Here is a 16651-nt window from a genome sequence, read left to right on the forward strand (position 1 = left end):
TAATAAAACAACAATTCTCCTTGTCAGTTTACCATAAAACCAGAAAGGTAAAATCCTAAAGATTCTCCCACGGCAGGAAAATGTAATGACTGATACAAATAACTGATATCCACAACTCATTTCATAAATATATAATATATAAATGTCTTCCTACAAAACAGTTCTACCCCTATACTGTAAATACAAGTAATTCTATGCTTAAAATTTGTGCAACTAATTTGTTGCCATTATATAGCTGTGTTTTTTAAAATTATTATGATTATTTTCAGATTGGTATAGATCCATCATAAAGATTAAAAGTGAAAATTCCGAAGAAAGAGGCTGCATTGTTGGTCAATCTGAGAGTGAACTGTCCCTCAAAGAAAGAGCAAGGAATCTTTTAATGCTGGCTTCTATTATTAATAGAATTATAGTTCAATTTAATGGGAGGAAAAAAATGAAAACAGAGTCATGACCTGGTCAAGCTTGGACTTCTGAAAGATGTCTTTGTGCTACTTGAATTTTTGTAGAAAACAACGCTTATGTTCTAAACTTAATAAGGAAAGTCATTAAAAATTATGCATACATATGTGAAACGTCCCTGCTCAGAAATTTGCAGCATACTGTACCTGTACATTTGATCTTAAATCTATGAGTGTCTATTTACTTCTTGCATGTATGTGACACCTTTCTTTGTTCAATAAAAGTATTTTGAAGCAATTTATTACTTTGTTTAGTATATTTGGAAATTCGCTTACACAATTTTGTGAATGAGTTGTTCTTATACTGTGAAAACAATGATATTGAGAAGGCATATTAATATAAACCTTTGACTGTCTTGTAGTTAGAAATACTATCAGGAAGTGTATAAGTATTAAGTAAGTAACACATTTGCTACAAACAGATTACAAATATCAACAGGGCTACATACTGTATACACTGCCTGGTCCAAAAAAAAAAAAAAAAGGAAAGAAAACTACTAAGAATTTTAAATAGCTGAAACTGGGTTAAGGACCCTTCAATACATTATCAAAACGTAGAAGGATAGTGCTGATCGGGGAAAAAAATGTGGTCTGAAAAAAATCGTGAATTGAGATCACTTAATCACTTTGTAAAATTGCATTGTAAAGGATCAACATTAAAAACCATAGCTATCTTTAAAAGTGAAAATAAGTGCATTTCCATACACACCCAATGTGATGAGAACTCACAGGATTGGGAGTAAACAGCTGTGTGGTTTTAAGAAAAAAAGGCTTACATTTTCTAAGGAGCATAAATATTGGACTTAAATGCGAAGTTATATGGGGTGATGAGTTCAGATTGACTCATTTCCATAGCATTGGGCGCGTCAGGTTAAGAAGAGAAGCTCATAAAGCACGTGCACCCATCATGCATAGTGCCTACTGTACAAGCCTCTGGAGGCAATGTAATGATTTGGGGTTGCATCAGTTGGTCAGGTCTAGACTCAGTAACGTTATTTGGCAATAGAATGATGTCAGTCTACAACCTGAATGTACTGAATGATCAGGTTATCACATCTATGGGTGTTTTCTTTCTGATGCCACAGGTATATTCCAGGTCTCAAATTGTGAAATAGTGGTTGTGGGACTCTTGAATCTGTAATTAAAGCTTAATGTTATTAAATTATTTTGTTTTTTTGGCCAAGCAGTGTTTATTAACCACGGTCAATAGTACCTGACAATCTAGTTCCAAATGTTAAAAACATGCTGGATGAATAAACAAATGGTTTTACAGCATTAATTTCATTTCTGGACTTACTAGTTTGAGAAAGTAATATTCTCTGATATAGAAGGTTCTCTATAAGAGACTCTATAAGAGTCCTTTTTATTGGAAAACCCATATATAATCTTATTTTAGAAGGCTTAAACCCCAATATGCAGTAGCCGCATTTTAGGACAAAAACATCATGACAAGCCAATCAAATCGCTTCTTTCTGTCATGTGAAACAGCAGCTACCCAGAGTAAACAAATGCTTTTAGTGGATTTCGGGAGAATGTTGAAGCCAATAAAAGAAGTTTACACTTTTGCAGCTATGACAGGTGTGTGCTGCTTAATATCCCCAATACATTTTTCTTTAATAAGACATTAAGAGATTTGGATGTTTAAATGTCATATATACTTAAAGTTATGTGGGATATTATTATATTACTATAAACACTGTTAAGTAAGTACACGTTAGTTTCTAGTCCAACTTTGTTTTATTTCCAAATCAGTACTTTAAAAAAAGCTGTTACAATATATATATATTTAAAATTAAAAATTAAGTCAAGTTAATTAAATTAGAATACAGCTTATTGGTGTTATAAATGTACCATAGCCAACTATAGTAAATTCTCATTACTTCAGCTAAAATTGAACTTTTTTTTTTGTAATGGGCTTAAATGTGGATGCAGATCATACAGGTTGAGAACGTGTAAGAATATAATAATAAAATGCTCCACTGAGAGAAATACTATAAACTATTTGCATTCGGTCATTGTTAAATTACATAACAAATTAAAGTTTTCTAAACTGTTATATATATATATATATATATATATATATATATATATATATATATATATATATATATATATAAATGCAATCAATAAGAAATGAGAAATCAATTCCTGACAATTTAGGTAAAAAAACCCCAAAAACCCCATATCTTTTATAACTCTAGACATTTAACTAGACAAGATCTAGGACACAGTCTATCTATAAAACCATAATTTGATTATTACCCAGTTTGAAGTCCAGACTGACTGGGTCAGACCAAATCAGATAAAGCTGCGGATTTCCATTTAGCATGTTGATATTATTCACCTCATGCATTTTTCCTTCTCTGAAACTCTGACATCTGATCATTAAAATTTTGTCCAGATTTGCACAATGTCGTGGCTGGCATTTTAATTCATGTTTGCTCTTCTATGCAATTGAGCCCAATTAAAATTACAAGAAAGTTTCACTTTAAAGGCAAGACAAATGCAAGTTTGAGATATGCATAAATACAATAACAACCTACAAATATGCGCAGGTAATGAACATGAAAAAAAAAAAAAAAATTATGATAAGTATCCTGAAATTTTAAAAACTTTTCAGAGTTCACAGAGCAATGCTTTCTTAGAGAGAAAGTGAGACTTTGACTAAAATTATCCAGCATGCAGAAATTTACTGTACCCAGAGTAGAGTGGGCAGAGTAGCCAAAAAAAATACTTAAGTAAGAGTAGCTGTACATCAAAATTTACTCAAGTAAGAGTAAAGAGGTATTTGGTGAAAAGACTATTTAAGTACTGAGTAACTGTTTCATCGTAAGGTCAGATTTATTTATTTAAATTTTTTTTTTTAGAAATTATATAAGCAGCCTGACAAAGTGATGTATAAATTCTTACATTTCCAAATAAAACTAAATATCTTTAAAAATAGCAAATTAGGAAATAAAAAACACAAATTTCTCATCTCATCTCTCAAATCTCCCATTTTTCACAATATAAAGCTTTTGAAACAAATATCTACTGTAGGTAATATATGTATGTTTGAGAAGTGTAAACTATTTCCTGTGTTAGATATACTGTATATTCTGTTGCCCTGCAAATGACTCAGCAGAAAATAACATTTGAACATGTACAAGAGGTCTCACTTTACCATAAACTGTGTTAATATTTTTAGCTTATTTGCTAATTATATATGCTAACACTGCAACATTAAATAAAACAGCCAAACTAACTGCGACCTGTTTTATTCTCTTTCTACCGTGGCTGAAGTTTTTCCCCGCTATGCAGCAAGTCCATTTGTGGTCATGTGACTACATGTGGTTATTGCTATTGCAGCTGATTGGTCAAACAGAGTCATGTGATTATTTTTGCTATGTCTGATTGGTGAAAAACAGTCATGTGGTAGACCCCTGTGTGGCATTTATCTGGCGAAAATAAAATAAATTAATTAATAAATAAATGTGTGGAATAAAGTAGAAAATAGAAAAGTGACTAGTCGAATGTAGCATTTCTTTTTCACAAACCTACCTAAGTAAAAGTAAAAAGGATGCCGCAGTAAAATTACTCAGAGAAGTTTTTTTTTTTTTCAAATGTTTTTTATGAGTTCATTCTGATAGATTACTATTATTTTTTATTCACATAACATCTTTTTATTCATCTTGTCCCAGGCTAATTTCTTTTCATAGCAATATCTAATTTAGTACCAACCCCAACACAAAAGAGCTTTTAGTTAACTATGATTCTTAGCTTTATTTCAGGAAAGAATGATAGAGAACAGAGGCTGTTAGCAATAACAATTCCCTTTCAATGTTTCTTCTAGCACTGACATTTTTCATCCAGTGTTAAATTGTTGGCCTCTCACCTTGGCAGTGCAGGGTGTGTAAAGCCAACAGTGCAATTCATCTGTTATTGTCAACATTCTCTCCTCATACTTGATGGCACTCTAATCTAAAAAAAAAAAAAAAAAAAAAACACAGATGCCTTTGGATTTCACTGTTTAAAGAGGGATTTATATTCTATAACCCGAAGTTTGAGAAGCTGACTAGAGTGAGAACATCTAATTACACACGCAGCAAAACTAATAATGCTTTTAAAATCTGAGTATTTATAGTACAGTATTTAATGAATATTGTGACAGTGCATGTGTGTGTGTGAGAGAGAGAGAGCGCGAGACTAATTAAATAGGTATTAGCCATTAAAAGACAGCAAATCTTTTAATGATTCCTAAGCATCTAACCAATTAAACAATTAGAACAGCAACTACACAACAACATTTTTTTAAGTGCACATTAACCAAACAGAAAATCAACTCTTAAATGCACACCTTGATTTTTCCACCACCTTCTAACATAATTATTGTTTCATTTCTTTCAAATCCATTTGTGGCTCCATATCCTAACACATTATAATGTTTCATTATGCACCACATTATTTGATTAAAAAGCAAGATCTGTAAAAAAAATAAATAAAAATCTGGCGCAAGATGTCGTCATATCTTACACATCGATTCTGTTGAACAAGCAATAGAAACAAAAAAAATAATAATAACAATCCATATTAGCTAAGTGACTGACAGAATAATAATGTGTAACTACAATAGATACAATGGAGAAACCATGCGGTAGGGACACACTGCTTTTACCGGACAAGACGCTGACCGCGGCTTGTATCGGGTCCATAAGATTACCATTGGTTATAAGATATATAATTTCGGCGAGTATGTGTGCTCCTCTCCGCAGCCGCCCCTCCCCTACGCGTGATACTCACAGGCTCAGAGAATGTATGCAGCGTTCACTTCACAGTGGGATGTCATGTGAGGTTTTTTTTTTTTTTTAAATGAGTACATGATGGGGTTTGTTAAATTTATTTATTTATTTATTTTTTAATGGGGTCCCTCATGTGTGTCTACTCGACAAACCCATTACAGTCTTTAGAGTGATTTTGACACTGATTTCAGCACCATTTCAAAGAGTTGAATTAAAAGTAAAAACTGAATATATAATGGCTTTGAAACTAATCCAATCATTACACTTAAAACCATTATTTCGTCTATTGAATTATCGTATCTTTGTGTGTTATGCTGCTTAGCAACCAAAGCTTATATGTGATTTCCTCACATTTATATGTGACAGAATTACAGCATTGCCAATGTGGGAATTCGTCTCACACACTATTACTTAAATATTGCATGGAGAAAGAAAAAGAAAAAGTGTTTATTGTAAAGATTAATATTAATAATAATAATGAACTATTATTATTACATGTTTAATAAGAAGTTTGAGGTGATCTCATCATTAACTGTACATTTGGTTGCTTTAATTTACACAACCTCCTCATGGACTAATATAACCCCGTCCTAACATGCACTTGCCAGGTAGCTCCATCCTTATCCGCTCGATTTTACCCTCTGACTCTAAGATGAATGTTTCTGTCTCTTTTAATGCAATATTTATTTCTTCCTCTGAAGCTGTACTCTGAAGGTTTCTCTTCCCATGTTTCGCTGTGATTTGGCTCCTACATCACATTAGCTCACTTTATTCTCCTGACAAACCAATCAATGGACTGCACATTCCTGTCCATCTGCTTTTTTTCTGTCTTTTTGTTGTTGCATATTTTTCTTTCAATTATGCTCCAGAAGCTTTTTTTGTTCGACCCCGTAAGCGAGCTTGACCTCAAGTGCCTATGGAAATTTTCAACACTGTATGCCATTTTTTTTTTATTTTCAGGCAATCACATTTTTTCGTTAATAAAGCCGTCTTTCAAAACGCTCTTCATCGGAGTGATCAAAGTCTCGGCATGAATAAACCCCTTCTTTTTTTTTTTTTAGCCATCGACCCCCGAGCCCTCTATACACAGGCTAATGAGAACATCACTGGAGGGAAAATGATTACAATTCACAGCCTTACCTTGACATCACCAAGAATGGACCCAGACTGGTTAATAGCTATGCATACCACATGACGATTTTGAATGCCTGCATTGTTTTTGGAAACTAAAACCATGTTACAGAATCACCTAAAGTTTAGTTGAGCGCTAAACTTTTTATAGGCCACCAGTGAAAGACTATTTCTCTAGCAATGGCCCAAGTTTACCATCAATCTAAAAAAAAAAAAAAAACAGTAATGCACCATTCCAAATTACCTGAGCCCCCACAATTTAACGAAAGACGAGTAAGCTGTTGCCGTCTCCTCCTAATCCAGTAAAACTGCACTTAATCGACCCCAATGAAGCTTTAAAAACTTCAACAGAGTGCAAATGAGCAGCACCCGTGGGAACTCTGGCAGCGGCGGCTTAGAATGCCCAAGTAGCAGTCTCGCTAAGTGAACAAGAGCCTCGGGAACTGCTTTTGCCTACTGTTGCATTTCCTAAAAGATGTGAGCTTCCCAATATTTCAGTGCTATTTACAGTCAATTTAAGCCTGATATAACATGAAACGCAACTGTAATTAGCAGGGCTTTGATGGCTTTCTTACACTTCAAGCCAGTGTGCTGATTAGATATTCAGCATGGCTTCTTAAGCCCTAATGTGTGACACTAAGTACAGCTTTACTGAAGACTAGAAGCCCATATTTCTCCTTATGCTAAATAAGAATCTGCACTTCTTAATAGTTGTTTACGACTCAGCCACAATAAGACAATTTCTGCTTTGTAGAACACAGAGTTCTTAAATTAAAGTACTACACTTATGCACCAGTATGTGAAATATCTGATCGAATCTCAGGCTATTTATAGACAAACATCCTTCATCTGTCTTCCAGTAGGCTGTAAACGCGCCATTGGCTGCTCGCTTCCATTAGATGTCTCCTAGGTGTGAATGATTTCAGCTGACAGATGGAAAAACAAGCATAAGACAGCAAAAAAGGAAGAGGCTTTGGCCATGACAATTGAATTCTAACTGCGCTTATTGAATTCTACCTCAGGAAAGACTTGTGACGGTTAGTGTGTCTGTCGTGCTCAGAGTCGGTGGATTTTTGCGACACGTAATCTGAAGTTTTCCGTCTCTCTGGCTGCGTCAGCCCTATTCGCATTCATCATCTGCGCCAGATCAGCAGTAATTGGTTGTGTGTTTTTTGGTGTTGCTGTAAATTCACATCCCCTCCAAGAGACTAAGATCCACTAGTGATGAACACTCCTAGTCCACGTTCTGCTGACGCACACACCCACGCACGCATACTCAAAAGGTATCTCTTTATTGTTTAAAAGTCTCTACGTCCATAATTACGCACCCGTAGTTCTTGGACTGTCCAACCAGACTTCTTCAGCATAGAACATTTTCCACCCTTATAAACGCTTGTATGTTGTACGTCCCTTCAAAGACAGTGAAATATTCATTACGTCTGTCAAAGTAAACGCCTCATCACATACTTGTTCACCAAATCCACGTTCATGAAGAGAGTTGTGGCAGGATTTAAGCACTCTAGGACCAGAATAAACATACTCCGTGTCTACTCACCTACCAGTGTGTCATATTCCTGAGGTTTGGGTGAGAACTCCAAAGAAAGATGAACAGAGAAGCAGGGAAAGTGAGCATCAGGCTTTGCATGCCAAATAACTCTGGCCTGGATGATCCTCTATGCTCCCCCCTGAGCTAGACTTTTTTCTCACTTTGAATCCTTTGTTGGTTCTGGAAGTGCACCAACCTGTGCAGGAAGATGTGTGTCTGTGCGTATGTTTATAAAGCACATCGCGTCGGTGTTCATTTTGCAGGGTGACAGCTATGCGTTGCGTTTGTTCGTAAATAATATCACACACGGCATTGTGATTTCATCAAAAGAGCAGGTGTGTCTTTTTGATCTAACACTGCGTTCGGTTTTTTTCTGAAAGAGAAAGATAGTGTGTGTGTGTGTGTGTGTGTGTGTGTGTTATACCCTTTGAATGTAGGTATGTTTTTTTTTCAGTAAAAGAAGGAGCAAATTATGAAATGCACAAGTTCTCCTTCAGTGTCCTTCTCAGCTCTTTTTTCCCCTTCCTCTTCATTACATTCCTCTATTTCAATCTACAACCTGTTTACAAAACCCAAACGCTGGCTTGAGGTGGTCTGATCGCTTTTTTGTTTAATGCAGCATAATGGCTGGGTTGCTGGTAGGACTGCAGCATTTGGTTTAATTCCTCTGCTGGAACATGATTACAAAGACCAACAAACAACCGCAAATTTGGATCAGTTCTGTTCTTTGCAGCATCACAGGATCCAATACAAAAGTGACTGAGCATTCTTAACATTTAGCAAGAAGCAAAGCGAATAACAGAGGGAAAACCTGTAATTAGCAAAAATACTATAAGTGAAGTGGAAAAAAGGGGGAAAAACACCCAGTGAGCCGCAGATCTGCAGTTAAAAACACCTTGTTAATAAGAGAGGTCAGAGGAGAATGACGAGACTGGTTTGAGCTGAGAGGAGATCTACGTACACTAATTACTCTTTACAACCACGGTGAGCAGAAAAGCACCTTAAGGCACACAATGCAACAAATTATTGTATAAGGGGCCAGAATAGGAAAAAAAATAAAATAATAGAAGTGTCCAGTAAATACTAGCCAGTTAGATTGCTGGCTGGAAACATTGTCTACTTTTACCCAAGTTTGGTATCTAACCTTTAGCGTCAGTCTATACATAACCTCCAGCAATTAAAAAAAAATAATAATAAATGATGGAAGCTCCTTAAACAGACACCCTTGAGCTCGTGCTTACTCCACCAATAGGTTTAAGAAGACAAGTGTGCTTTACCACTAAACAGTTAGGACTCTCTTTCAGTTTCTGGACACCCAGACAAGCCAATCTCTACTTTCACACCATCTCGAGACCTGCCCATGTGACCACCATAGGGCTACATTTGCCAAAATCCCAACCTATACAGGTTTATCAACTCCCAGGCAATTTCTACACAATAACATATATCACATGGGTTTATGTTTGTGTGTCTACACTTAGGGTCCAGATACTATACTGCTCAAAAAGTTAAGGGAGAATTTATGTAATGATGAGGGTTTCAAGAGAGGAAGAACCGCGAAAAAAAAAAACTCTTCACTGTTTAGGACGTGCCGATCTGCAAGCTTCTACCCTGTGGAGTTTTGAGCAGGCAGAGGTGCGGTCATCCAGATGCACGGTTGTCAGACGACAACGCTGTAAGCGCAATCCGTGCAAGTGTGCTGCACCTGGTGGTGTGTTTATTTAAGGGTCCTGATACCTGTGCACTACATGAGATCATTAGGCAGAACATTAGGTATCAGGGCCAAGGCATAGACAAAGAACGTCAAGATCAAGTTCAAGACTAAAAGAAAGACAAAGGCAAATACCCAGCCTCAGTCTTCCTAAGTAGCCATCTTGCAAAGAGAGAGGGGGAGAGGGAGAGTGTGTGGCACGCCATCGGTTCAGCATGCCCTCTCTGTTTAAGTGAACAGTGAAAACACAAACTGTATAACAAAACACAAAAATCCTTGGTAGGGACAGACGCGCCCCCGGAGGATCAAAGGCTTTATTTTTAGTTTCCACAGTCCCGCCTGGTCTCGAGGAGACAGCAGAACTCAGTTTTCAATTTCTTTTGCTTTCCTTTTTAGTTTACTAATTAATAATCTCCAAACGGGAAGGTCTTCCCGCGCATGTCTCACACACTCTCACAGCCTCCCAAAGAAGCCCCGAGTGAGGGCTCATATTTTATCACATCTGATTGTGCGGATCTCCAACCTGCACATCTTAAAAAGTTTGTCCTGATTTGATCCATGTGATCGCTCCACATATACAGTATAAAAGAGACACTTCAAGTCAAGTCAGACTAAGTGTTTCCTTATTTTTTTTGAGCAGTAAACAGTAGTATGTATGCCATATAATTTGCCTGATTTGGTGATGTTATCATAACTATAATAATTTTACATCTTATCACAGCTGCTGAAGAGGAAACCTACCATAGTTAATCACATCAATTCGACAATAATTATATATAATAATCATAAATTTATTGATGACTGATAATAGTAGTTAATAAACATGGTATTGTGGTTGCTTCTAAAGGGAAACAGTTAAGTTAAAGTGCCGTCACCGCTGCTATTCAAAATTGACCAGAAGACTTGTTATAAGCCCACTGTATTTATAATCAAATCCTCTTCCAAACAAAGAACTAATCAAACGGGACATTTTTACATCACTTAGTATTATCCTTGTGGAAGTGAATTAGCAATATTGTTACATGTATCTCATGCCAGTTCTCCAAATCACTCGGATTAGTCTTAATGACTGTTGATTAAGCCGTTGTCTTAACTTAATAAGAACATTCTTGCCAATTTATCTTGCAGTGTAGTCTAGACTGTAATCCATGATTGAACTGGAATTCGCTCCAATGCTTCAGCGGCAAAATGATGACTGCCAGTGGGTACAAACTAAGAACTGACTTGTTTTCCAATCAAATTCCAGCTCTAAAATTAACATTTCTGAGAGAAATGTATCTTTTGGATTCAAAAAGCTTTTATCTTCTGTATTCTTAGCAATTTTTATGACAGATTTCTGTAGTCAGCATAAGTTGTTAAAATGTGTTTAAACAATGGTTTCTGGGTGGATTTGATTTCCCCAGAAATACGGTTAGGGCAGATTGATTTCCAGTTGCTGTATTTTATTTATACTTTTTATGGACACCTGAAGTTACAGTAATTTTATGTAATTGTAAGACTTTAACTGAAATGCATATTATCGTCTAATATTATTGCTATTAGCTTTAAGATTGGATGATCGGGACGATGTAATTGCTGTATTGTGTCTCCTTTGCCAAACTACCTTTGGCTTACATTGCTGCCTCATTGTGACTTGTCACATTTGTGACCTTTTCTCACTAAGGTCTTTGTTCCTTGTTCCTCATGAAGGTCGCAGTGTCGGGACGTGGCTTCGGGACAGCTGCACATTGGTCAGGATCCAGACGAGGGAGCCAGTGCACACAATGCACCATTCCTGATTAACACCTTACATCCAAATTAACAAATATTACTGAAAATCACTGCTTTAGTCATGCCTGAGGTAAACACGATGTGTGATGCAACTCTGGCTACATTCCTTTAGCACACAACTGAGCCAGGAGTCTGAGTCATCAATCATCTCTCTCGCTCTTCTTTTTCTCCCTGTCTCCTGCACACAATGTTTGCTGATGATAGGCTGATGGCATATTTATGCAGAAAAATGTTAATGTCAAGAGGCAGCTACCATACTAGACACAGCTGGAAATGCTGACCTCATTTATATATTTGTTCCACTGCAGGCTGCTAAAGTGTGTGTATGTGCGTGTGTGTGCATGTGACTTGACATGAATTATATGACTATAATGAAAGCTTCATCTTTTTTTTTTTGTTGTTAAATATGAATGTATCTGTGGTCAGCTCTCTCTCTCCCTAGTGTCTTGGGAAAAACAAGACACTGGTGATGGTCAGTGTCCCCAGATCACAACGATTACTATCAGAGGAGCAGAGTGGCTCACGGTGGTTCTCTGAAAGCTGATTTTTCCCAGTGCATTGCACAGTACTGTACGCTCCAAATTAAAAACCGAGAGGTACGAATGAGAATAGCAAACCAACACAGAGCGGGTGTGTATTCTTTAGACTGCTGACCAGAGCAAAGAGCCAGGCATTGATTGGACACAAGTGGAGGAGGATCAATCACCCACTGAGAGACAAAAAGTGCAGAAATACAGAGCACTAAATAATCAGAGAGAGAGAGAGAGAGAGAGAGAGAACACGAGAAAACAAGGGAACAGATTATAAACAATCTGAAACACACTGCTACACATTCAGGCTTGAATTAGCAAATCTTAACCGCATATTTAATTTTTGCCCCTCTGTCATATTTGCTGTGTGTTTGTATGGTAATAAGAATGGAATTGGCTCAATTCATGCAAAATTAATTACTTAAATACTTTGCTTGCTGAACCTGCCAATAACATTTTCGTTCATTTGGAAAAAGGAACCTGAGTGACGCATTTACTTCTGAGTCATTCTTAAATTTGCTAGACAAGGGATAAAACAATCCTTATTGTTAATGATAATCAAAATGCATCAATAAATAAATAAATAAATGAATAAATAAATAAATAAATAAATAAATGATACATAAATGTGATTTTATGAACCCTGAGACTGCCAATAAAAAATTATATATATATATAAAAAATCTTGTTTATCTTAAATACATTTTTACTGTAATAATCCTATAATAATTTCCTAAATAAGTAACTCATCTACTTTTGAGACAACTGGTTATGCTAGAATAATCCTCATCATTAATATTAACCTTTTACAAAAAAAAAAAACTATGATAAATTTAACAAATAAATAAATAAATAATGTAAAATAGTACATAAATATGTTTTAGACCAACAATAAAATTAAGTAAATAATAAATACCCATGACACGCCATATATTTAAACTGCGCTCTACTCCGTACCCTAGGATTGGCTCACGTTTCACCAGAAGTCATTCTTGTAACCAGTCATAACACAGAAGGCAGGAGTTGTTAGGGAAATAGGAAAGTAAAAAAAAAAAAAAAAAACTAACCTTGCTAACAACAGACAACTGTTCTTTTTCATTTTATTTACTAGGAAAAAAAAACAACATACTTTTAAAAGCAACCAAGTCATAGATGTGATTTATTTGCCAGCAGTCACTCTTCTTACACCGACCCGGATATACAGTACTATCACCCATGTCGCAATAAAAATACACACACACACACACACACACACACATATATTATATACATATATTATACACACACACACACACACACACACACAGTGTACACAAATGTCAACCACCCAATGTATAAAAAGATGTTTTATTTAAAAAAAAAGATATAAATGTATGGCTGTAGTAAATTTGCTCTATTTTTTTACATCTGCTGTTTAACAGAGGACATACACTATGTTTTGCTTGTGTGTGTGCCCATGTGTGTGATTAAACTGTATGTTATGGGTATTAATAAGCGGGGTTATAAAAAACTAAAAATTGAATACACTTCATTTCATTACTGGTCCTGTCCTATACCAGGCAGTTCAGTTGAACATGGATTGATTTAAACTCGTTTTAAATTTTGATTTTGTCTTTATTTTGGCTGAGAATTTGTCAAATTGTGTTTCTCTGTACTACTTATATTCTCTGTGCTATTCTCTGGTGTCAGTAAGTTCAAAAAACTATGCTATACTGAACGTGGGCATGTACTTGAACATAAAGTAGCCAATTAGGTAAAGAGCTCTGAACGGAAATGCTAAAGATAGCATTGCATGATGCATTTTTAGCTGCAGGTAAACCTCATGCTATTCCACCTGAGTAGCAAAGCTTGCCAACCTTATATATTTAAAGGCAGGTTTACATATACCATTACACACATGGCATAACTGCTTCTGTTGGGATTTCCCACTGAGCTTTTGTTAAAGACATATTTTTAAATGTTTGACTTAGGCGTTCCACAGAGTGTCTATCAATTACCATATGCATCAATTTCTAACAGCAAAAAGAGTTTCAACCTTTTTTTAAGCTTGTAAACCAATTTAGCAATATGAGCAACTGTTGGAGGGTTTTCCATTTCAAATAATTTTCAACTCCTTAACAGGTGCATGTCTGTGTGGGTGTAAGAAAGCCAGGTTTTGCTTGTTCCAGGAAGGTGGATGTTTATGGATAACGTCGTTATCATTTACATCATTAACACAATCCTTACAATCCCTAAAGAGCTTTAACGACCCTATCCTTATTGAACGAGCTTACACTCAGACACAAACCGTTGCTCCTCTGGTTTTACTGGATCACAGTAAATGAAGTAAACATGATTTTAGGAGCACAGTGGCTAATTAGGCTAATCATTTCAACTCCTAATCAAAGAAGCAATCCACCAAAATGTGATTCTCCTGATAAAAAAAATTAGATAATAAGTAATAAAAATGTAGACCTGTCCCTCTGTGTAATCGGAATTTCGCAGAGTGATGTCCACATATAAGAATCTTTGATCTATACCTGAAAAGCAGAAAGATTATGCTTTCCAGCAGTCCTGGGTCCCGTTATCCTTTTTCCTTAAGTTGTAAAATTTTCAGGGTAGTGAATTAAAGGTGGGAGTCTTTTGTAAGCATCAACAGTAGAAACAGACTCTAAAAGAAATTGTGCAGTGTCCTGTACTATAACCTGTGGCAAGAGTGGTACTCACAAGGGTGTATTTCATGTTCACTTTAGTATAAGAATGGTGCATGAAGTAAAAATCAAGTTTAATATATTTGTTAGACTGGCACCCTTTCTCCAGAAACCCAGGAACACTGTAATATGATAAGCGGTATAGAAGATGAATAAATGAAAGAATGAATATTTGTTATAATGTGCTATTGTTTTGAAAGGTGTACACTACAGTAGGTGGGAAAATACATATCAGCGGTACAAAGGCAGGCAGGAAACGTACAATTTAGTAGAATACTAAGCCGAGAAAGAGAGAGAATTAAATGAGTGCATATTAGTTTTTTTTTATCCATTGTGTTGTTATTTTGTGACTTGTTTGAGCATCGGCAATGCGAGTGTCCGCATGTCATGCCAATAAAGAAGCACCCTTTTATTCTTAAGGGATATAAATATAGGTAGGGGAAGCGATAGAGGAAGAGAGAGAGAGAGAGAGAGAGAGAGAGACCGTTAACAAAAAAAAAAAAAAAAACCCGGCATCGATCATCCACCCGCGCGCGCGCCCGTGACCTTACCGCAGTAGGCGATCAGCAGGCTCGTGAGCAACAGCGCAGCCCAGAAGCTCGCGCTCATTCTCGGCCACGCGACCGCGTCCTCGCGCTCGGTCCGCCCGCGCGCCGCAACCATCCGACTTTCTTTAGCAAAAAAAAAAAAAAAAAAAGGTAGAGAATATACAGGTAAAGGGTTTTAGCAGCTTCTCCGCCTCTGAGCAGGGACACGTCTCCTAGTTCCTGAGAAACACATGGTAGAGACGGACTTGACACCTCAGATCATGAGGGGGGAAAAACAAGAGAACAACCTTCTGTTCGGTTTTCTCAGGTGAGGAAGAAGAAGAAGAAGAGGAAAAGTCTCTGAAGTGTGTCAGTGTTCAGGTGTAATCCAAAAAGGAGGTCAGTTTAAAACATTTGAAAGAACAGTTTAGACCCAGAAAGCGCTGGCGGTGTGAAGATGCAGTCAGATGCCGCAGCGTCGTTCCCTAAAGCCGGCGGGAACACACCTGAGGGAGCGCTAGGGCTGGGGGGATTTTTTTCACTCCGTCTTTCCTTCAAAAGATGAGGACCGAACTCAAAAATCCCAGATTTAAAAAAAAAATCATGATCAGAGTCCAGACAGAGCTGAAAACACACGCCGGGATGCGCCAAGGCGATGCTCAAGCTCCTGAAGAGAGGGAAAGCACTATTGAATGTGTGTGTGTGTGCGCGTGAGTCCAAAATGCAGGGATGTTCCGCGCGCGCTGCGATTCATGCGCGCACTGACAGAAAAGCGCGCGAGCAGAGGAAGAGTTTATTAAAACTTCACTTCCGGCTCCCACTGGTGTAGTGGGGGAAAAAATGATACACTGGGAGTCTGACGCAGTTTCCCTTTTTTACATTATTCTAAAGAATTTTTTCTCCAACCTGTGTGTGTGTGTGTGTATGTGTGTGTGAGAGAGAGAGTGTGTGTCAGTGGTCATCAAATTGTGATCCATGTTAAAATATGTGGTCTATATCTATTGGAACAAACACTTTTTACAAAATATATTGTATCTAAGCTGATCGATATATGAGAGTTGACTTGCAGGAGACATGTATTTATGTAAATGATAAAGCTAGTTTACGGCTGTTCACTGAACCAGAGACTAACTAATGGGCTACAGACTGTACATAAGAAGGGGATAAATTTACAAGAGTAAACTTTTTTCACTAGAAAAAAAAAATGACAATGAAGATAGATTATTTAAAGATGAATTAACAATAATCAGGCGGCACAGTGCTGTAGTGATTAGCTCTGTCGCCTTAACACCTCCAGGGACGAGATTCGATTTGGGTCTGTGTGTGTGGAGTTTGCATGTTTTCTCTGTGCTTGGTAGGTTTCCTCCATGGTTTCCCACAGTCAAAAAAAAAACAAAAAAAAACATGCAGACCACTAATCGGTGTCCACAATTTGCCCGTAGGGTGTACTCTGTCTTGTGCCCCGAGTCTCCTGGGACAGGCTCCAGTCCATTCCCAGCCCAGGGTG

The 16651-nt window shown here is 36.9% G+C and overlaps 1 protein-coding gene across 1 annotated transcript in view; it reads right to left on the reverse strand.

Annotated features, from left to right (window-relative positions):
* LOC128534281 (chemokine-like protein TAFA-5) overlaps positions 1-15807 on the reverse strand; it is a 163209-nt gene extending 147402 nt beyond the window's left edge. Inside the window, exon 1 of the mRNA XM_053508653.1 lies at positions 15169-15807. Coding sequence (XP_053364628.1) covers positions 15169-15280 — 112 coding nt within the window. The 5' untranslated portion in view covers positions 15281-15807. The remainder of the gene's footprint in view (positions 1-15168) is intronic.
* Between the last annotated feature and the right edge of the window lie 844 nt (positions 15808-16651).

The sequence above is a fragment of the Clarias gariepinus genome, chromosome 12 (assembly GCF_024256425.1).
Source record: "Clarias gariepinus isolate MV-2021 ecotype Netherlands chromosome 12, CGAR_prim_01v2, whole genome shotgun sequence".
Taxonomy (NCBI): Eukaryota; Metazoa; Chordata; class Actinopteri; order Siluriformes; family Clariidae; genus Clarias; species Clarias gariepinus.